The 24,465-nt window shown below is 38.7% G+C and overlaps 1 protein-coding gene across 3 annotated transcripts in view; it reads left to right on the forward strand.

The window, feature by feature from the left end:
* The window catches only part of KLHL2 (kelch like family member 2), a 101,062-nt gene that overhangs the window by 42,194 nt on the left and 34,403 nt on the right, over positions 1-24,465 (forward strand). For all 3 annotated transcript variants that reach the window (XM_058550312.1, XM_058550314.1, XM_058550313.1), the window contains one exon: positions 10,637-10,799. In XM_058550312.1, the coding sequence (XP_058406295.1) occupies positions 10,637-10,799 (163 nt within the window). The remainder of the gene's footprint in view (positions 1-10,636; positions 10,800-24,465) is intronic.

The following is a 24,465-nucleotide window of genomic DNA, read 5'->3' on the forward strand; positions in this document are numbered from 1 at the left end:
GGCTTGATAGATGAGAAGTAAGATGGATGAAGTTATTTAATTGTTTTTTAAATATGATTTTATTTTACTGTTATTTTGCTTAAGCTGTGCTTTCTTATCATGTATTTTCTCACTTTTTATTCTCCAGCAATAATTTGATCTTATCTTCTAATTGCTTTTTTTTTTTCATGTCAAACCTAGGCTTTGAGAAACAAAGTTAGGAGATAGTGTATGAATATTGATTACAGACAGAGTTGGATGGAGAGAATATAAAATAATTTCTGGTGAAAAATAACATGCAACTGAAAAAGAGCTATTTGTCCAAGACATAAGAATGTGTTAACTGTGTGAGAGTGTGTGTGTGCGTGCATGCCTGTCTGTGTGTTTTGATTTGGCATTATATTTAAGAGAACAAAAAAAACCTTTAAAAATTATTTGCAACCTGCTCAGCCTTGAAAAAACTCCATTGAAATAAACTTGGTAATCTGTGGGGGCCTCTGCACAATATAAATCAATTTAGAAAGAAGATGAAAAAGGAGGAGGCATAGAAAGAAAGGCAAGAGGTAGGGAGAGAGAAGAGAGGAAAGCACGAGGGGAGGAGAGGAAGAGGAGGGAGTTGTATGGGATAAAGGGATGCAGTGCCCCGGGGAGCTGTTTGCATGACTTCCCCTAGTCTAGGGACTGACTGCCACACAAAGGAGACAATGATAAATTATTTTGACAATTATATTTGTCAGTTGATTTGGTGATTATCATCCACAGTTGTAAATATATCCACACAGTACCTTTGCAAAGCCAGAGCTGTCGTTAGTCCCTTGTGTGAAGAGACTTACATCTTACCTCTGTTCTTTAAGTTCACTGATAATCTTGGCCCATTAAACTTGCTTGCTTATATTTTAATTTTTTAAAAAATATTTTTGAAGCCTACGAAGGTACTTGTTGGTCCCAGTTTTCTTCTTTAGACAGTGGGTTGATGACTTGGTCTCACCACCCTGATCTAACCAGTTTAAGTTCTGTTTTTGGAAGGTGGGTGTTGGGTCAGTGATAGTGTGTTAGTCAGTTCTTTATTCATGAAAATCTGAGGTTGTGGAAAGGAAAAATCCTGGAGGATCCAGTGGAGATGCTGAAGGAAATTTTGATCTATAGGCGTAAAGGGCATGTTCAGTTAGTCTAGAGACTAGCAGTCATGTTTTTGATTTGTGGTGATTTTCAAGAGGAGGTACTAAAGGGGAAGAGATTAGGGTGGATTAATTCTGATAAATGATAGTAGAAATAGAATAAAGTATTCATTTGGGAAGAAAGGCCTGCCTGCCTTCCGTGTTTCAGTCACTTTGCTAAGTACTGACCTCATTTAGTTTTCACAACATCCTGGACAGAGGGTTGTTTTTTTACAAATTAGAGAATTGCAGCTCAGAGGGGCTAAGTGATTTTCTAGGGTCACACAGCTAGCATGGAGCATATCCAGGATTCAAGGCCAGAATTTTCTGACTCTAGAGCTTGTGGTATGGTTTCCATTCTCCAGTTTTTTCATACTAACTCTATTCTGTCTCAGAGGTTTTATAGGAACTTGGTGACAGATCGGGGATTAATATCTACAGCTCCTGAGTCCTTCAGTGCCTGTGGACTTTAGACTTAGAGATCCCAAGACCACTTTGAAAGGCAGGAGTGCTGGCATGATGGGAACCGCACATGGCCCTCCTAAATAGAAGTGCCACCTCTTAGAATCTAGGCTATAGGATGGCTGGTATATTTGTCCATTTTGTTCATGGCCATATCCCTAGAACCTAGACTGGTGATTGGTAGTCGTTAGACACTCAATAAATATTTGTTAAGTAAATAATAGAGGAACACTCATAGGATAGGCAGGCCCTGTTTGATGAAGCTGAGCCGGGTAGGAGTTCCTGGCAGGAATGGGACAGAAGGAGAGGAGCCTGGGAACAAGCACCCTACATCTTCTGGGCAGGGACCAGGGGCAGGATTTCAGCCTCTGGGAAAACTGGTCAGGGCACAGCAAAGTAGGGCCAGGTTACTGATGCCCACTAGGAGAAGGGCCCTAGTTAGTGGCAGCAAGGGGCAAGTGGGCTGGAATTTTGGTCTGGGGAACAGAGGATCGCAGTGCCCGAGGTCGCATCAGCATTGGCATGAAGTCAGCTGGGTTGAGCTGCTTAGTTAAGGCTCTGACATTCTCTCTGATTAAAGACAGGATTAGATCCAGACCCAGTGCTACCAGCTAGGAAACTGATGGATGCAAGGGCAGGGAGCCAAGCTGTCATTAAGACCAGTGGACTACTTTCTTTATTTGCGTCCACTATGTGTTAGAAAAAATAAATCGTATGGAAACATTTAGTTGTTTCTGTCTCTGTCAATATTGCCTTACTCTGAGTTTTTTGAGATGTCTCATGTCTATTAAGTTTTTCTAATATGATTATAGATTATAGCTGTGTGTCTAATTTTATAATATTGTATGTTATTGCAAATATTTTAGAAATACTGGGTTTTTTAAACCATTATTAGTCTTCCTTGTCATTGGTTATAATTTTTCATCATGTGGGCTTAACATAATTTACTTAATTGTTGCCATATTGTTCACTCTTTAGTTGTTTCTGTTTTTTCCTTATCTTATAAATAATACTAAAGTAAAATTCACGTGGCCTATTCGATTTTTTACACTATTTTCTTGGGGTAGATTCCGAGAAACATACTTCCAGAATCAAAGGCTTTAAAATTTATATTTTTGGTAGCTCTTGATGAATGTTGCCTATCTGCTTTCTGAGAGAGTTGACTAGTATACAGTGACAGCAGAAAATATGTTAGGGGTCAAGGCTTACTATACCTTGACCCAAATCTTTGTTGTTAAAAAAAAAATTGTATCAGTAGTCATAAAATGTGCTCTCTCATTAATTTATATTTGATAACTAGTGAAGTATCAAATATATTTCGCATTTTTGTATGCGGTGTTTGTTCTTTTCCAAATTGTCCCTGATTATGTCTTTTACTTTTGGAATATTTGATCAAAGAAGAAAGCAACCTCAGGCTTATTGTGAATGATCCAGTGTAGAACGTCATCTTGTGAGGGAGAGAGGAAATCCTGGCATTCTGTTGTAATGGGGTTGAATGTTCAGCCTTGAATTAGAGCTAATGTGCTACTCTAGTCATGTGCCAGGCACTGTGTTGATTGGTTGACCAACTTACTTCATTTTTTCAACAATTCTACAAGGTAGATGCTGCTTCATTATACATTTGAGCCACTGTTGAATAAGTTGCAAATTTTAGAGAAACCTTGGGTTAAAAATAATGGAAGAAGAGGCTGTAAAAAGGATAGTATAGGAGAGGTGGCTTTCAGCCTGCCTCAAACAGTCACATTGGCCCCAGATGTCTTCTTCCGTACTACCTTTGCTTTGCACTCCGTTTATTATACCATTGGAAATGATGTTAATTACAGATGTATTCTGCTTAAGAGTCAGCCTCTCTTAAAACTTTAAATACTTCTGGAAGGATTTGTCCTGGAAAGTCTTGTGTTATTAACCATTAATGTGAGTTAATAAAAAGATGGCTTTCCTTTTGACCCTGCTGGCAGTAGCTATCCTGAGGGATGGAGCTTGAGTTAGGGGTGTGTTGGGAGGAGGGAGGTGACATAGGTGTATTTAGAGGATGAAACACTTAGCAATCAAGAAAGGCAGATCTGGATGGAGAATCATAGCCGGGTGCACAGAGCAGAAGGCTGACTCCCCGTCGCCAAGGCCTAGGGCTTTGAGGTAGAAGTTCGAATGAGGTGGCAGGATGCCAAGGACAGACATTTCCTGTTTCAAAACTCTGTACCGGGCCAGGCCTACATCCCAGAAAGAGGAAGGAAGCCTTCTTCCTCCTTCTTTCCTGCACCCAATACCCCCTGAGTTCACAGCAGTCAAGTAGTAATATTATGTATAATAATTTAGTAATATAATTTATTACTATTTCTATGCATAAAGTGCAATGAGTATCAAGCAGCCAATTGAATAAAATAAACTTGTAGAACGTGACTTATTTATAAATTGGGGACTAAATGCAGATTTTAGAAGATGTATGTTAATGAAAGTTATAGGTTATATTTCATAATGAGACTTTTTTAGTCCAACAGCATACAGCTTCTTTAAGTTTGGGAATAATTTCTTCCATCTGCCCATGCCCTTTGAACAGCTGTTTCTTTGTTTTCATGTCATTCCTGGCGCACAAGCCTCTTGCACTTTAATAAACAGGTGTTTCTGCCGTGAATGTAAAATGTCTGGGAAGTTAATAAAAATCTGCTTTTTAGCAGTACACTTACTGTAAAGTTAACAGTGACTGAGGTGTGAATTTCATGTTTGCATGTTTTCGCAGACATCTGGAAATGTTGAGTATGGAGCAGTCAGACCCCTTGGTAGTCTCTTCTAACAAACACACTGCTAGTGGCTTGGTATTTAAAAGGCTTACTACATAAATTATTTCCTCTTATGGAGTAAATGCCCAAACTGAAAATAAACTACAGATCCTAATAGCCAAGCAGAAGGAGTGTACTTGTCTAAGCGAAACATCTTACATGTAATTTGGCTTGTCAAACAACGTGAAGTGGGATGAAAGCATCTTACTTTAAAATGTGCAGCTGGTGTAAGAGTGTCATATGGATGCTAATTGTTTGGTTTGGGTGTCTTCCATGTCTAGTGTTCTACTTGTCTTTGCTCATCAGTGGTAGCTTCCCCCCACTTGTTTGTTTATTGCAGAAAACATCACAGTATGGTGAGGCTTTTATGTGTTTCCATATGTTGGAAACCAAGATATCTAGATGTAGGTATTTTGTTTCTACTTAACAAAATGATAGCATTTGAAGTTAAGTTTATTTAATCAGCTGGCCATGTTCTTTTACTTCATGTTTCTCCAGACATTTAAAGATATTGCTATTCACATGAACAAGAAGAGTAACGTGTAGAGTCTTAAGTTCTACAGAACACTAGCTTGATGATCAAAGGCCTTTCAGACTCGTGGTACTCAGAGGACAGGCCCAACTGAGGGGGTCTCTGGTGAGTGGTGGGCGATAGTCACTAAATAAATAGCCTCCCCTTACCCATTGCTATCTTGGCTAGAATTCTAAAGATCCACAAAGGCATTCCTTTACTTGCTTCTCCCTGACTTTCTTTTAAATAATATGTGACCATTTAAATGGTGCATATTCATTATTGAAAATTTAGAAAATACAAATAAAAAGCCTCCGTAGTACCACTAACCAGAGATAATCTCTATTAACAATTGTGGTATACTTCTCTAGTACTGTCTCTGTTTATGTGTATGTGTATTTACAAAAAAGGAGATCGTACTGTATATTCTGTTTAGAAATTACCTTTTTATACTAAGTGTATTAGGAATACTTTTCTAAGTCATTAAATATTTATCTACTATATCTCTTTTAATACTTATACAAAGCATTTAATTTTATTGATAATATAAAATTTACTTCATCTATCTCTTGTTATTGGACATTTAAATTCTTTTCCATTTTTATTATAAGCAGCACTATAATTAATTTTCTTATAACTAACTATATTCACATTCACAGTTTGTTCCATGTGTAATATAGTAGCCTGGGGTTCTCCTGAAAGCAAGGCTTTCATGCAGTTACTTTATTTGGAAAGTGCTCCCTTTAAGGGAGCAACAATGAGTGAATGGGGAATTGAACTGGAAAGGAGGGAAAACCCATTCAAAATGTGGTATAGATCTGGCCACAGCTAAATGTGACATGTTAATTCTCACAAGGACCTTTTGAGGAGACTTATGAAATGTGTCTTCGAGCTGTCTGCTTGGGGAACAAAAGTGGGAAACATTTATCCATCATCTTCCTTTGGACCATTCTCCATTGGGCAAGGTGTCCCCACAGGTGTTGTTCCCCCTGTGCTTGCAGATTGTGCAGGTGTGAGTGCATTCCCGGCATAGGAAGCCAGAGAGAGATTATGGTAGGGGTTGGGGTGAGGTGCTGTTAAATTACATCTTCACAAGGTGACCAAAGCCTGCTGGGATCTAGTCGCTGCAGTGGCAGGTTTGAGCAAGAGGTGAGGCTGAGAGGATTTGCAGTAGGACACGAGTGTCCCGTGCAGACACATTCTAGAAATAGAGTTTGTATTTCTGGGTCAAAGGACATCCAAAATTGTATCTTGTTTAAAATATATATAGTCGCGAGAGTAACAAATCAATTTACATTCAGGTTGATTCATTTATTGGGTACCTACATAGTCTTCTAGTACTTGAGGATTCAACAGGGGGTAAAACAGATGTGATCCTACTGTTATAGAGCAAATATTCTTTAGCAGGGAGAGAGACAGTAAATATGGGGGCAGATACATAAGATCGATTCTGATGGTGGTGAGTGTTATGAACAAATGAAATGGAGCGATGCTGTTAGTAGTGACCTGAAAGGGACCGAGACCATGGTGAGAACACTCGGGTCTGAGTGGAGAAGCTCGGGGTTGATGGAATAGAACTAGAGGAGAAACATGTAGGGAGGAGGCTGCAGAAAGGAGAGGTGAGGCCCCCAGACAAATTGCCTGCTTTATGTATTTTTTAGGGCTCAAAATGCCCAAGAGAGATGTTTTAGCTTTTGGAATGTGGCCCTCCCTCAGTATATACACTATGTAGGAATTGATCACTTTTAGATTCTTAGAATATATCATTAACATTCAGAATATATAGCAGATATAATTGCTTTTTCTTTGATGTTTTGGAATACACTTCAGGATCTTAGAGTGCCTTAGGGTTATTTTCATCAATCTCAGGGTTAATACTGGTGAAGCATATGGAAAATGAAGCAAATGGAAATGTGGCTGGGGGGTTATTGTATCAATAGAATTGCTCTTCATACAAGAAACAGCACCATTCAACTGCTCGTTTGCTCTAGAGAGCACAGAAAAATTAGTTTTAAAGACACAAATTTATTCTTCAGACCTCTTAATTACAATGCCCAAGATATTTTAGTGACCTAAATAACAAATTAAGAAACTACCTCTTTACATTTCTAGGTGTTTCCCACATTTGTTACTAGTAGTTCAGTTTATCCACCTTGTAGAAAATAAGCCGTGGGATTGTGATAGCCCCAGATGAAAGCACATTCTTTCTTTTCAGTGATATATATAAAAACCACAGGAATCAGAATGATATCAAATATTGAAAGATTAGAATAATAAATCTGATCTCCCAAATCGGGGTTTTCTCAAGTTTAGTAATTTGTGTGGCACCTGTATGATTTTGCTGTATTCTGTACCGCTGATACTGTGGAATATTGAATGTTTTTCTCTACATTGACTCAATTTTTTCTTAAATAAATTTACTTAAGAAAGAATTTATATTATTGAAATAAATAGAAGGTAACTTAAAAACATATTGCTAACTATTAACGTGAGAATGTTTGTGTGCCATCTAAAAGCGTTATACCCACTTTGGTTAATTCTGTGCTCATAGCAGACTCGACTTATCCCATACCAGGTGTGTAATCTTGGGCAAGTTACTCATCTTCTCTAGCCTCTGTATTCACTTGTGTATGATGAAGATAATGAGATATTATTGCCTGCCAAGTGCTTAGCACAGTGCCTCATGTGGTAATTACTCAGTAAATGGAAGCAACTACAAGAATGCGCTGTTGAAGTGATTATTGTCTTTATTACTCTTGCTGAAAAGAACAGTATTGGAGATTTAGAAATCAGACGGACACCTCGTTCTGCACCTAGAGATGGGGCTCAAGGTAGTGGAAAGAACAATAGACCAGAGTTGGCGAATTTGATTATATCCCTAGCTCTCCACTGACCAGCTATAGGACTTGGTCAAGTCTTTTCGCCTCTCTAGGATTTGGTTTCTTCATCAGACAAATTAGGAAGTTTGATTTGATTAGATCCCAAGGCATCTAGCTCATAGGCTTCCAGCTGTTTAGTGGTTCTGATTGTGGGATACGGTTCATCTGAAATTTGAGCAGTTTTTATTTCGCTTTGTTTTAGCTGGCTATCTAACTAATACACAAAGTAATCTAGACAGGTGTGGCCCCAGCTGCTTTTCTGTTTTCACCATGAGTGACTGATGGTCACCAGGGGTCATGTTAGTAAGCCTGGGCCAATTATTAATTGTTTTTGAAGCTGTATGTAGTCAATTACATAATTATGAGCTATTGAAGTTTAGTCCTAGTAAAGTTACATCATAAAACCAAGGCATTTTTGAAGGATTTGCTGACAAAAGGAAAATATGAATAAATTCGTTTTATACATTTGACTAATATCTAAGGTATATTTAATATATGTTTGCCAAGCATGGAACCACTTGACTCATCATTACATCATTAAAAAATTATATGTGAATTTCTAGCCACATGGCCTACAATTGAAGTAACTTTTATATCCCTGGCCTACATGACTTGTTATATTCGTTCCAAGTCTGAGAGTCTACATTTTTATGAGTTTCAGTCTCCTGACAAGGTAGATCTGGACTTGGTAGTGATGAAGTTGAAATCAATGAAGCAAAATAAAATTTTAAAGTCTGCTGTCGCTGCTTTTTTAGATGGATGTGTACACAAGTGTGTATGTTAGCATAGTATGACCCAGTCACTGATTTTTTTCACTTAAGAATATATCTTAGAAATTGTTGCATTCATATAGTTCCCTCATTCTTTTGAATGACACAGAGTATTCCATTGAATGAATGCTTATAAATATTTAACCAGTCTCATGATGGACATTGAGGCTTTTTTCTAACTTCTGCTATTATCCACAATAATGCTCTAATGAATGTCTTGTACGTGTGAGATTTTGTGCATATGTTAGTGTATCTATAGGTTAAATTTCTGGGTCAGAGGATATGTGCATTTATAATTTTGATTGAAGTCGACAGATTGCTCTGCATGGAGGTTGAACCAGTATCCACTCCCACCAGCAATGCATGAGTGAGGCTGTTTCTGCTCAGCCATTTTTTTCCCCCAAGGATCCCTATCTTTCTGTTTTACTGATTTGAATACTACTATCCTACACTATGTTGTCTCTGGGAAAATGCTGATTAGGTGGATGATCGTTACTATTTGTGCACAATTTCCCAGAGATTGAGTCTTACACTGAAGACCACTTTTCTAACTATATATATTTGCTGAATTAAATGGCTGCACTGTTAAGCATCTTGGAATGTACTTTACATTACTTTAGAGCACAATTATAGCAGTGTAGAGAAACCTCCAATTTGCAAATTATCAACAACTAAAGCCTTCCATGGAGATTCATTCTCATAACATAATGAAACACGCTATCCATATTAAACAAAAGGTTTGGCTATAAACAGCATTATTTGCACTTTATTTTTCTTGAATTCAGAAGGAAAACGCCTTATCTCTAGATACCGTTTCCATGTTTTCAGTGAAAACTAATATTAATTGGTGGAGTTGGACTAAAACCCCAAAAGTTATCCTCTTAGTCCTTAATTCATGACCATTTGATTGTGTACATGTGGGCGCATATGCACACAGCTTTAGATCTGAGAGTTACAGCTTCTGTGGTTCCTCTAAGAAAATAGAGTAGTTTGTGTTACAGAAAGACATGAATGCTCCTTCTCTTCTGCATTTAGGACTTATATAGAGATTTAGAAAAATTGTAAAAGAGACTTAAAACTACTATTTCTTGTCTCTTTTCTCTGGGCTACAGCGTGGCGTATGTGAAAGTCAATTCCTGAAGGAAATTAGGCTTTATTTATTTTTTTATGCTGATGTAATCTTTTCTAAAATTGACCATAGTTCTAATAGTTGAGGTTTTTTTTTTTTTCTTTTAGCTTGTATAAAAGAACAGCAGATGTTTGAGAACTTCTTTTTTATCAAGTTTTCCTCCTTAATTTGACTTTCAAATATGGTCCTTAACATAGCATCGTACTAATGCACTCACAAGCAAAAATGTTTCCATTATTTACCAATTTGAAAAGCAGTTGTAGTGTTGGACGTGGTATTTATAGTGAAGATACTGGTTAAATTCCAGAGAATAACCCATAATTAATACAAAATTTCTTGGAGTTATTCTAATAAAAATATAACTTAAAAAGTTATTTAAAATTATTATTAGGCAGGTACCTTTTGCTTTTCTTTTTAGCACATATATTGTATTTTAGAGAAACTATCTACGTATAGCTACAGACTATTGAATTTGAAATTGTTCTACCTCCTGAGGAAAGCAGTTTGTTGTGTTATTGAGACAGTGGAAGAACAAAATGAGCCTTTGTTGTGGTACATATTACTCTGGGCTCACCCTTCCCCCACAAATCATCGAAGCTTACGACTCCTTTAACTAAAGGAACAAAATCATTTTCACTGAACCATAGCACCTATAGAATAATTCATGTTCTTAAAATTCAAAGGAACATTTTGTTTATGCTTGTAGAAGAACCATTAATCTGATATGATCTGATAACTATTACATTCTTGTGATCAAGGAGAGACCTTTGCAAGATTCCACAGAGATTATGGGGAATGGGAGAAGGCATTACTCTTTTCTTGAATAATTGTCATATTACTTTTCTATGGAATGTTTGGGTCTGGATGCAGATCTTAAGCTATGGCTGGACCTCTTGTGCCCTATGTAGACCAGTCAGTAGTGACAGTGTTTTTCCAACCAGTTGCCTCACCCTGCCTACTGATATGTTGCAGGTACTTCTCCCAGCGGCTGGTCTGTTACAGTTACAGGATGTGAAGAAGACTTGCTGTGAATTTTTGGAATCTCAGCTTCACCCTGTCAACTGCTTAGGAATCCGTGCTTTCGCTGATATGCACGCATGCACAGACCTCCTGAACAAGGCCAACACCTATGCAGGCAAGTGGAATTGACCTCGGCCGAGTTTGAGACAGGGAGGAATCTGGAACTCTTGAGTTCTGGTATGATTCTATAGTGATTTCTGGAAGTCATGTCATGTTTCTGGATCTGGACTTTATAAAGATACATTTACAGTCTTACAGTGGTAACACTGCATAGTTAAAGCATGCTTATAAAGTTCTAAACTTAAAAAAACAACTATAAATGGGTATTAGGCCAATAGGTAGTTTTATGCAAGTATTGGATTCCTATGTATTTTTCTTTCAAATTGCCAAATTAATAGGCATATGAGAAAGTGTTTGCATATGAAATTGTCATTTTATCTTTGTGGCTTTTTATACCCTTTTCTTGCATCCATGAAAACGATCTTGTGGCTTAAAAATCTTCAAAGCAATGAAATCTAGATGCCTTTGGGTGGAGTAGAAAAGTAGATCCCAAATATAGGCAGCCCTTTCCTTAGACACTGGGTTCTGGCACCTCCTGCTGGCATCCTCTCCCTGTGGAAGAGGGAGGGCCTGCTGCTGTTGCTAAGGAAGCCATCACTTTGGTTGCTCCTTAGGACCCTCAGATCCCCCATCTCTCCAGTTGGGGAGGAGAGATTCTTGTTATAACTTTGGATGTAGCTAAAGTACACAAAAGTAACCTATAATTTATTTTGCTCTGAGTTTATGAACATTTAAAAAATACAGATTAAAAGTGATTATTAGGACGTTTATAGTTTTTAATACTATCTTTCTGGAAGATAAACCTGGTGGAAGTTATAATCCACTGTCTCTGTCCTGTATTTGTGAGACCCAATAGGAACAGTTACTATAGAACTTTCCATGACCACTGCCCCTTAAAAAGCTCTGGAATCCCATCTTCCTCCAGCCTTCAAATGCGAGAGTCCTTCGTCTAAACTCTGCTGCATTGGCACATGGACCTGGGTAAGCGAGGTGTGTGTGCGCGTCTGTGTGCACATGCACACACACACAGAGCGTTAAAGAGGAGAAGCATTCCTAGAATCCCTATTGCATTTATCAAAGAAATAATGGTACAAGATGGCTAGTTGGAAAAAAAAAAAAACCCACAGTGTTGCAGTAAAATGTAATAGGTCCAGTAAATTTGAGCTTCATAGATTTCTCTGGGGCCACCTGATTGGCCTAACTACCCTTTATGAAATTGTTTCAGTGGGAAAATGTGATCTGAGTTCCCAAAAGCTAATTTACGGATGAACTTTTAGAACACAACCTTTCTGTAAGTTGGGAATGCCTATAATGTGTAATGATATTCAGGTAATCCTTTTGAGGGGGATGAAGTATTTTAGGAAAAACCAAAGAGAAATTTGGATCCAGTGCAACTAATTCTGTTCTTCAGCTAAATAGAAAATATTCCTTCTAAATCCATAAGATCGTTAACTGCTAGACATAATGTGCCTGTTATAAGTGATTTATATTAGGAAAACCAAGGAGGCTTGTATATTTTTTGATAGTTTTTTTCTGCATGAAGCAATCACTATTTAACAGATTTTTCTTGGGCTGCTACTTGTCTCCATAGTACTTGATAAATGTTACTGACTCTTAAGAGAGAGGGGCTAGGGAGAGAATGAATAAAGCAAGATTAGTGCAAAAGTTGTTCATGCATAGTTCACATGAGGTACTAGAACTCTTAGTTTTACTCATATCAGAACTAGCTCATTTACTGTGTTTTTAGGAGATAATCAGATTTTTTCTTTCTCTTAAAATCTTAAATTTATTGTAGTATACTACAAAATATGAAGAATTTTCCACCGGAATTAAAACACCTCTATATCTTAGTTTGTAGAGTCTGTTTTCATAATTACGCCAAGAATTTTTCATGGAAAAATTATTGTCACTTTCAGCAAAATTATAAAGAAAAATTGGTTTTCATTTTTAATGCACTGTATTTTAAATCAAAGTCTGGTTTTAAAGGATGCACTGCTTTTATACTATGCTTCTAAATCTTTTATTTGCTTGAGTTTTTTAAGTTTTTAAGTAACATTTTACATCTTTTATTATGGAAAATTGAACACACAGAATAATACTAATCATCCAACTTTAAGAATTGTCAACTCATGGATAATCTAGTTTCAATTAGACCCTCTTTACTTCCCCCTCCTCTGTTATTATTTTTTGTATGTAAACTTTTTAATGAAGTCTAATTTACATATAGTGCACAAATCATAAGTCTGCAGCTTAATGAAGTTTTGTATCCGCTTGTAATATTTTGAAGCAACTCTGTCGTAATATTTTATCTGTATATTTCATCCTTATAATTTTAAATAAATAAAATTATGGTGACCAACCCTCATGTAATGAAGGTATTTCCATATCTTTGTTGCATTGATAACTAGTTCCAACAAACTTTCTAAAATAAATAACCTAGTATAATACTAAAAAAAAATTGTTCTTCATAGTGAAAATATCTGATTGTTGTTTTTTTTTAATTTTTTTTTTTTTAAATTTTTCCCCCAAAGCCCCAGTAGATAGTTGTATGTCATAGCTGGACATCCTTCTAGCTGCTGTATGTGGGACGCGGCCTCAACATGGCCAGAGAAGCAGTGTGTCGGTGCGCGCCCGGGATCCGAACCCGGGCCGCCAGCAGCGGAGCGCCCGCACTTAACCGCTAAGCCACGGGACCGGCCCTGATTGTTGTTTTTATCTTAAGCAAATAACAGGTGGAGAGGTGAGGAGTCCATGCAAGAAGATGTCTATAGCTCTGTTTTTCTGCTGTAAACAAATAATTTTATTTTTGTCTCCTCACCCTTTTTTCTCTGTGTTTTTACAATTCAAGCACTTTATGTTTCCAGAAAAATCTACCCAAACTCCTAAATTACTTTCAAGTTTAAATCATATAGCATGTGAAAAGATCTGGGAAAGTGAGGGGGGACAGTGGCGATAGAGAAAGTTAATATTTTACTTTTTCTTTTCGCTGTCATAGGCAATGGGCTGAGTAGGACCTGTGACAGGCCTATTTAGGCAAGGAAGAAGGAAAGGAAGAAATAAATAGTAATAGAAGAGTTAGTACACACACGCACGTACATACATACATGGGAAGAAGGGAGGGAGAAAGAGGGGCTGAGGGAGAGAAAGCATGGGAAAGGGAAGAAGGCTTGCATAACCTCAGGCTACTTCCTGATCCAAGGTATGGCTGTGCTTAAGAGACTAGAGCACTCCTTATCCTTTGAAAACTCACCCGAGATTCTGGACATGAGATCTGCTTCATTCCTTTCTCTTGCAGATTGGAAATGAGCTCTCTAGTATTCATTACAAGTAAATTAAATTGTACAGGTGCAGTCAGAGAATTAAGGTATTCCATGGGAATTTCTTTTGTGAACTCGTCCTTATTTTTCATAATATCAGCATCTTTAGAGAATGTAAAATTGTGAGAAACCAAGTGGGGAGGGTAGAGAGTCTGAGCAGGGAGCACATGGAATCCATGCTGCTCATCCGGGAGTGTTTTCGTGGCTTCAGCAGCGTGGTGCTGGCAGTCACAGCCTGTACACCGGCCCACACTGCTTCTCCAGGGCCTGTAGTGAACAGCTTCAAATCAGTGACAACTGAGGGCGACCAGACCAACCAGGTTAAATGACTTGCGTGTTGAGGCATGGTGTTCTGGACTGTAGTCAGTCTTTATTATGCTCTTGAATGATTATTTTCGTAGCTAAAAAGTTGTATGAAAGTATTTTTTGCCTCATACCTAAAGGTAAAATTTTTCACACTTGACTCCAAGTGGATGGCTTGTTTGGAGAATGCTGGTTTGTGGACTCTCTCCCTTCTCATGTTTTGAGTAGTGTCCATATTTTAACCATTTCCCAAATCATTAAGACCTCTGTTTTTAGCATTTTCACCAGGCTAAAAATATAGAGGAGATAAAAACTAAACTTATCAGTTTAGATGCATTTTAATAGTCCCAGCAAAAGACTCTTTTGGAAGTTAGATTTTAATTATAACTTGAAATATAAATTTTATTTATCCTTCCTTATAGATAACCAAGAGTTGTCAGTGGTTGAAGTGCAAGAATTTCAAACAAATTAAAGGAGACAGTGGTGTCAGATTCTTAGTCATTCCTACATCTCACCACTCCCCACACTAAAAATTTAAGAAGCTTCTTTTTTTTTTTTTTTTATGAGGAAGGTCAGCCCTGAGCTAACATCCATGCCAATCCTCCTGTTTTTGCTGAGGAAGACCGGCTCTGAGCTAACATCTATTGCCAGTCCTCCCCCTGTTTTTCCCCAAAGCCCCAGTAGACAGTTGTAGTCATAGTTGCACATCCTTCTAGTTGCTGTATGTGGGACGCCACCTCAGCATGGCCGGAGAAGCGGTGCGTCGGTGCGCGCCCGTGATCCGAACCTGGGCCGCCAGTAGCGGAGTGCACGCACTTAACTGCTAAGCCACAGGGCCGGCCCCTAAGAAGCTTGTTAATATCAGTTCTAACTGACCTTTGGGGAAATTTGCAGTGTCATTTGAAGCCCGTGCTTACTGAAATTGTGGGACTGGTAAACACTCAGCATTCTTAGTAACAGGACTGCCTGTGAAGAAGTCCTCCTCTCCAGCCACTGATGTGCTTTCAGTTTATTTCTCATTCTCTTCTTGCTCTTAACTGTTATCTGTCAATGCATCCTAGGCCTATCCAGGCCCCTGACACTGCCCTACTTTTAGCCTTTCCTCTATGCTTGTACAATGGTCAAACTTTTTTATATGCCCAGCTGTTTTCATGTGTGTCCCATCTCCCTTTGTCTTACTTTGCTTTTCCCCCAAACCTGCATGTTGGGGGCAAACTTCTTTTTAAGGGGCCACTCCCCCTGACTCACTGGAAAGGTGGATGGAAAGGTACGACTTCCAGATTATTGTTCAGTCACAGTCACCGTGCTTGATTCTGCATTGGCTGGCTGTCAGTCTGTAGCGTTCTCTCTGCAGCCCATTTTCTCTCTAGGCCTCCAGGCATACTTCTGTCTTGAACACCTAGATTGTCTTTTCCCTCTATACTTTGTTTCTTCTGCCATCAGCGATTTCAAAATCTGTAACTGTTGGCTCCTTTGAGACTCTGTTCATAGTTCCTTGTGACCACCATCTTTCTTCCATAAACCTACTTGCCACCTTAGAACACAATTCTAGGGCATGTTGGACCTTGTTGGTATTTGAAACTCCAAGGTCTCAACCTTGGTGCTGACCATATTCCTGCCTTCTCATGCTCTTGTATTTCCTCATAAGTCTGTGCTCTCTGGTCTTGGTTCTCCCAGCCATCTGTTGGCTGTTCACCTTAGAGTCAGTGGTCAGTCATTTTAAAGCTACCGTCTTTATCTGCCTGGCATTCCCCAAACTGCTTGGGTGACAACAGGCTCAATACAACTTAACCCCTGCTTACAAGGAGTTTATAGGCAGTAATAATTAACTCACATCCAAATTTCGCGTATCCAGATTATGGCTTATTCTCTGTAAAAGCAGTTCCCATAACATTTTCTTCTGCAATCAATTTACTTCAATCATTTGCTCACCCTTCTATAATTTAGGCTAGGAATCACTGCTTGGGGTAAACATCTGTCAAAATAAGCCCATGATTTTGAAAGCTGCCCTCTTGAAAGAAACTTATGTTGAGAGGGTGGTTTTAATAATGGTATTACTGGCCTTGACTATGTGATATGCATACTAAAGAATAGATGCTGATTATTCAAGGGTCTATTGCAATGTTAATTTACTGATACAAAAGATTCTTCCTTTGGAGCACTGTGAAAGCATTTATGTATAGCGCTTCCTGATTGAATTCATGTCGCCTTAAATGACACTTGTTAAAAGAATTAATCATTTTTATGTTCTTGCACTCATTATGGTCCTCATTTATGACCTAGTAAACTACATGTAATCTCTGCTCTGCGTTTTTGATGGTTTTTGTAGCTGACATGAGTTAGATGTTTTCTGGTTTCACCAAAACTGTCTGTGTTAATGGAACTGCTGGAGATATATGTGTGAAGTTATTTTTTCCTGGAGACTAATAGTATTCAAAATCAAAGAATCACAGTGTTAGTACTTGTAGGGAACCTTACCAGTTATCTCATCTAACTCTTTCATTTTATTAATTAGGGAAATGAAGACTAGAGATATTTTTATTTTCCCAAAAATACTTTGTTTCTCATAGATGAGCTGTTTGTGGGTCTAAAATACTGTTGTTATTCATGCACTCACCGTCACTCTCAGACGGGATTCTGCACTAGATAGAGGAGTTACAGGAACCCCTCTGGCATTCAGGTTTGATCAAAAAGGTGCTTAGTGTTTAGAAATCAAATGTAAAGGGTACTTTGTACCTTATCACAGGGCTCAAAACAAAACAAGTGAAACTTTGGACTTCTCTTGTTGATTTCATTGGACTTAAGTTGGGATGAGGACCTGAGCTGATGAACTCTGTCGACCTGGCGTTACAAATTCTAGGGATTGTTTTTCATTTCTTGATAAGGTCATTTTATTTGCAGAAGAGAAGCAAACAGGAAAGTTCAGCTGCTCTAGAGAGTGAAGAGAATCCTTATATACAAGGAAGAATGCATCTGTATAGTATATATGTAAAATATATGTGTTTAATGTGTATTGCATATTCATGGCATAGTCTCTACTACTGGGAATTATGCCCTATTGCACTTATGGGATTTATTCAGAGAGAAGGAACTGATTATTGAATGCCAGTATAACCAGGTTGGCTTTACTCAGTGGCAGTGGTAAACTAGTAAAGGCAAATTACTGGTGTCACAATGAAAGCTCTGTGCTATAAACAGAATAATCTGTCAACATGTGATGGAAGGATTGGAAACAATAGTTGAGGTTGGTAACAGAATGAGGACTAGGGAAATGAAGATAGAGAGGGAGTGACTGAAGCAAGATTGTGGATATGGGAACTGACCCTGGATGTGAGTAGAGGAAACACACTCTGAGATGATCTGCCCTTTAGCATTACATTTTAGGTAAATGCTTAGTAGGTACATTTTAGTGTGTGCATATTTATTGCCAGTGTGCAGTAGCTGCTAATTTTTACGGTACCTTAGTGAGGTACAGTAAGCTGAATAAGCATTTAGTGAAAAGGAAGAATTTTTCATCTTGGCTTTGTGACAAATATTAGGCTTCTCTTGGCCAAACCAATCCAAAGATGTTAGTGTTTTAGTTGATAGTATATTTAATAGCAATCAATAATATAATTGTGTCTAGAAAGATGTAAGGTGATTATCTCATTCTTTTCTGCCCTGGTTAGACCGTATCTATGAATTTGAGTTCATTTTCGGGTTACAGGTTTTGAGAGAGACTGATGAACTGAAGCCATGAATTCAGAGCCATGATAATGATGAAAACCTCAAAGCAAGTTGTACAAGGAGTGGTTGAAAGACTTAGTTTATAGACCACAGAAGGAAAATTCGGGAGAATATAATCGCTCTCTGTAAAAGTTTGAAGGAATTTCATGAGAGAGAGAGATTAATCTTGTTCTGTGGTGGACAGAAGTAGCATCAATGCTACAAAATAAGAGGAAGAAAGATTTTAGTGCAACATAAGGAGGAACTTACAGTGAGTGTTCAAGAATGATGTGACTGCCTTGCTATCTGTTGATGTGTGCAAACTGCAGCCAGATATCTACTGGATATGAAAATTTTAGAGGTTGCTCTTATATATGATAAAAGTTGTGTTAGATGACCTTTTAGATCCCTTACATCACTAAATCTTATGATTTCCTATGGCATTACTGAGAACGAATCAACAGGATTTGTGAAACAGTTTATTTTAGGAAGTTATTAGAAAGGAAGGGATGGAGGGAGTTTAAAAAGGCAGTTGTTTAATGGGTCTAAAATTTCAGATTTGCAAGATGAAAAAGTTCTGGAGATCTGTTTCTCAACAGTGAATTATTCTTAATGCTACTAAACTGTATACTTAAAAATAGTTAAGGTGGTAAATTTTATGTTGTATGTTTTTACCACAGTAACAAAAAAGAGGGAAGGAGTAAAGAATCAGCTGTGGCTAAGACTTCATTTAGCCTTGAAATCAGCGTGGATAGTAGAACCATTAAGACAAAAAAGGAACACAGGAGGTCAAGCAGTTGTCTGGAGGAAGGCACTGACGCTATTTGGGTTGTGGGTGAGTCTTAGTCTTGATTGCTCAAGGGAGAACCAGCAGTGAAGTGCAGTATCAATTTAGGGATTCTCAGGCTGGACAAGATGATGAGCAATAGCCAAAGATAGCTTGGCCAGAGGAAGAACTTGATTCATTTTAAGGAGATAATCAGCAGACACATCCAGAGAATCTTTGTCAAGTATCGAGCCAAGGAGTGAAGCAAGCCATCTTTGAAAAAATGCACAATGATGAAAAAAAAATCAGACCATAGAGCTCAAAACAGGCCACGGTAAGTGGCCTAAGACCGTGAACAATGTGAGGGTTCTAGAGGACTGCTTGTATGTGTTACTGGTGCATGGTGTGGGGGTAGATCTGTCTGTTCAAGAAATCCATGATGGTTAGATCATAGGGAGACTAACAGATAGCTGGAAATCCAAGTATTGGGGTTTGGGAGAGAGGTTGGGTCTAGGAGCAACCACACTGGGGTGATAGTTGAAGATAACTGGGGACACATGAATGTGAATGAGATAGTTAAGGATGAACAAGCAGAAAATAAAAAGGAGGCTCAGGGCAGGCAGGACCATAGGAAATACACAGTTTTAGGGAGCTGAAGGAGGCAGGCTGAGTGGTTAGAAAGGTAGAAAAAAGTATTATAGAATCCAAACTAGGAGAGGGTGTCATCAGAGTTAAACACTGCACAGGGATTGAGAAGTACTAATCCTAAGAAAAGGACTTCCAAAGAACAATTTCAGGGGATAGGTAGGCCAGAGGCTATGTTATGACAGATAAAGATGTGGGTGTGCATCAAAATGCAGAAGCTTCAGTATTAAGATCTACCCTAAAGAAGTTTGGTGTGAAGACCAGCAAGTTAGATCAGTGGCCCAAGATGGGGAGGGTAAACCATTGGTCTTTTCTTTTCTAGCGTAGCAGATATTTGTCCACTGAAATCAAGACAATAAAATGCATTGACTTTCTATAGCAACATTTTTCTTTCTTATTGCGAAGGAAACTAGTTGGCCCAGTTTTGTTATTTTTTCTTTGCTTTTAAAATTTTAATTGCTGTTTTCATATGGTTAAAAACATTGTTTTGATCATGGCGGCATAAGATGTCCCTCGTTTTTGTCCCCTCCTGCCATCAACAAATACTTTGCATCCATCTGTGAACAAAGTGCCTTTGTGGGAGCTGTGAGATCCAGCACCATGTGCCAAGAGACTTGGAAGGAGCTTTGCCCACCCATGCATTGGATAAAGGGAGACAGACCTCAGTCCCAGCTGAGGACCCTGAAGTGACCCATGAACCAGTTCCAGCTCCTCTTGACTGCAGTCTAGGAGCCCCTGGAGAGCACTGACCTAGACAATCACCCATGGACTAGAGAGCCTTTGTAGGAGTCTAGGTTTCTAGAGGATAAGATCCAGTACTTCATTTAAGCAAAAAAAATATATATATATACACACACACACACACACACACACACATATGTATATATGAGTTGGGACACATTGAAGTGGGTAAGAGGAACACTTTGACTTGACCTGCACTGCCCCTCCCCCAAGGCGGCATAGCATGGGACCAAGAGAGATCTTTCTCAGCCTGTGATTCCTCTTATGGGGGAAAGAGAGAGTATATGAGTGATCAACCAGTTTCCCCAGGTGTGTGGATGCTGCCAAAGAGGCTCAGTTCTCTCTGGCCCCATCCAAAGTACTAAATCGAGAGCTCCATGACTGGGGAACAGGAATAGTCTGGAAAAGCGGCACATAGGACTTTCAGAGAGCATTAAGGGGACACAGATCCTACTAACTGCATGATGGATTCTGTCAAGAAGCCTGCCCATGAGCTGGGGGAAAGCTCCACCTATGGATCCCCTCAGCTGGCCCATGGGCACTCCCAGTCCTCACGTGCCTACCCTACTCCAACTGTGCAGCTAGCTCTGTGTGTGTGCTTCCAAAGGTGGTAGTGAGAGCAAGCTTTGGAAGGTGGCAAACGAGCATGTGCAAAAAGCAGGCCTGAGTCTGTGGGCCAGGTAGAGACCACAAGCTTCAGCTGTAGCACCACCTTTGAGAAAACAAAAGAGAGGCTGTCAGCACTCTGCTTGGTGCATTGCAGAATTGAGAGAAGGCATACAAGCTTAAGAATTCTGCCACAAAAGGGAACAAAACACATGGAGGAGGTGTATCCATAGAAGGATACACCTTTTTTTTTATTTTATTTTTTTTCCCCAAAGCCCCAGTAGATAGTTGCATGTCATAGCTGCACGTCCTTCTAGTTGCTGTATGTGGGACGTGGCCTCAGCATGGCCGCACAAGCGGTGCGTCGGTGCGCGCCTGGGATCCGAACCCTGGCCGCCAGCAGCGGAGTGTGCGCACTTAACCACTAAGCCACGGGGCCGGCCCAGATACACCTTTTTTGAGATAACCTCAAAGGGCGGTAAAAACTGGAGGAGATGACTGCTACTTCAGATGTGAAGACAGCAACACACAACTCCAAGAAACATGAAAAATCAAGGTAACATGATACCACCAAGAGGTCACAATAATCTTCCAGTAACTGAACCCAAAGACATAGAGATGTATGATAAAGAATTCAAGGGGAGCAAAAAAAGGAGCCACTAGGGCCAGAGGCAGGACAAGAGATGGAATCCTAGGGGGCCAGGGGCAATGGGGGGATCCAGGGCCTAAAGGTGCTTCCTGGGGTGGGGAGAATGCAGCTGCAGTGTCTCCCCTTCCCTCTTCCACCCCAGCTCCAGCCCTGGCCTTTTCTTTTCATCCTTCTGCCCCATGACAGAAGCTCTGGCCCTGGCGATGTCATCATGTTCTTGTGTCCCCTGCATGTTCCCCACCTTTCACCCCCTCCTTTTGTGCAGACCCAATTACAATAAATTTTAAATAAAAACCTGAAAAAAAAAAAAAAAGAATTCAAGGGGCTAGCGTGGTGGCGTAGTGGGTAAGTTCATGCGCTCCACTTTGGCAGTGTGAAGTTCGCAGGCTTTGATCCTGGGTGCAGACCTGCATACCGCTTATCAAGCCATGCTATGGTGACGTCCCCCATATAAAGTAGAGGAAGAAGGACACAGATGTTAGCCCAGGGCCAATCTTCCTCAGCAAAAAGAGGAGGATTGGCAACAGGTGTTAGCTCAGGGCTAATCTTCCTCACCAAAAAAAAAGAATTCAAAATAGCTGTTTTAAGGAAACTCAGTGAACTACAAGAAAACACAGAAAGATAATTCAGTGAAGTCAGGAAAACAATACATGAATAAATGAGAAGTTTAATGAAGAGATAGAAATCATAAAAAAGAACCAAACAGAAATTCTGGAGCTAAAGAATTCAATGAAGAAAATGAAAAATGCAATAGAGAGCATCAATAGCAGACTTAATAAAGCAGAAGAAAGAATCAGTGAGATTGAAGACAGGAACTTTGAAACTATCCAGTCAGAGGAAAACAAGGAAAAAAGAATGAAAAAGAGTGAAGAAAGACTATGTGCTCTATGGGATACCATCAAAAGGACCAATTTGCAAATCATTGGAGTTCCAGAAGAGAGGAGAGGGAGAAGGGGGCAGAAAGCTTATTTAAAGAAATAATGGCTGAGAACTACCCAAGTCTGGGGAAAGATTTGGATATTCAAGTTCATGAAGCTTATAGGTCACCAAACAAAATCAACTTAAAGAAATCCTCTCCAAGACGCATTGTAATAAACAGTCAATAATCAAAGACAAAGAGATAATCTTAAAAGCAGCAAGAGGAAAAAAGCTTGTAACTTACAAGGGAACTCCTATAAAGTTATCAGCAGATTTCTTAGCAGAAACCTTCGAGGCCAGGAGAGAGTGGGATGATATGCTCAAAGTGCTGAAAGAAAAATAGTGCCAACCAAGAATGCTTTACCTGGCAAAGCTGTCCTTCAGAAATGAAGGAGAGAGAAAGACTTTCCCAGACAAACAGAAGCTGAGGGAATCATCACCACTAGACCTGCCTTACAAGAAATGGTGAAAGAAATTCTCTAAGTTGAAATGAAAGGATGCTAATTAGTAACATGAAAACATATGAAAATATACAACACACTGGTAAAGGTAAGTATATAGTCAAATTAAGAATAATACTGTTATATGGTGATGTTAATAACTCTAGTATAAGGTTAAAGGACAAGAGTATTAAAAATAACTATAGCTACAATAATTTGTTAATGAATACACAATATAAAACGAGGTAAATTGTGACATCAAAAACTATCAAACGTGGGGAGAGTTAAAGGGTGAAGTTTTTGCATGCAGTTGAAGTTATGTTGTTATTAGCACAAAATAGATTGTTATATCTATTAAGACGTTTTATGTAAGCTTCACGGTAACCACAAAGCAAAAACCTACAGTAGATTCACAAAAGAAAATAGAGAAGGGAATCAAAGTATACCACTATGGAAAATCAGAAATTTATAAAGGAAGGCAGCAAGAGAGGAAGAAAGGAACAAGGGAACTACAAAATAGCCAGAAAACAATTAATAAGACAGCATTAGTAAGTTCTTACCTATCCATAATACTCTAAATGTAAATGGATTGAATTCTCCAATAAAAAGGCATAGAATGGCTGGATGGATTAAAGAAACAAGACCCAATATATGGACAAGAGACTCACTTCAGCTTTAAGGGCACACAAAGCCTCAAAGTGAAGGGATAGAAAAAAATTCCATGCAACTGGAAATCAAAAGAGAACAGGGGTAGCTATGCTGATATCAGACAAAAGAAACATTAGCCAAAAATGGTAACTAAGGATAAAGTAGGTCATTATATAATGATAAAGGGATCAATTCATCAAGAAGATATAACAATCATAAATATATATGCACCCAACATTGGAGCATATAAATATATTAAGAAATAATAACAGATCTGGAGGAAGAAATAGACAGCAATAAAATAGTAGTAGGGGACTTCAGTACCCCACCTTCAACAATGGATAGGTCATCCAGACAGAAAATGAACAAGGAAATGTTGGACTTGAACTACACTTTAGACCAAATGGACTTAACAGACATATATAGAACATTCTATCCAACAGCAGCAGAATACACCTTCTTTTTAAGTGCACGAGGGACATTCTCCAGGATAGATCATATAATAGGTCATAAAGCAAGTCTTAGAAAATTTAAGACAACATACCGAATATACCAAATATCTTTTCTGATCACAATGTTATGAAACTAGAAAGCAATAACAGGAGGAAACAGGAAAATTCACAAATGTGTGGCAAGTAAACAACACACTCCTGAACAACCAGTCGGTCAAAGAAGAAATCAAAAAGGAAATAAAAAAATATTTTGAAACAGATGAAAACAGAAACACGCCATACCACAACCTGTGGAGTGCTTTTGCAAAAGCATTCTAAGAGTGAAGTTTACAGTGATAAATGCCTACATTAAGAAAAAAGAAAGATCTCAAATAAACAACCTAACTTTACACCTCAAGGATATAGAAGAAGAAGAACAAACTAAGCCTAAAGTTATCTGAAGGAAGGAAATAAAGGTCAGAGCAGAAATAAATGAAATAGAGACCAGAAGAACAATAGAAAAAATCAATCTGAAAGCAAGAACTGATTTTT

Source organism: Diceros bicornis, chromosome 11 (assembly GCF_020826845.1).
Source record: "Diceros bicornis minor isolate mBicDic1 chromosome 11, mDicBic1.mat.cur, whole genome shotgun sequence".
Lineage (NCBI taxonomy): Eukaryota > Metazoa > Chordata > Mammalia > Perissodactyla > Rhinocerotidae > Diceros > Diceros bicornis.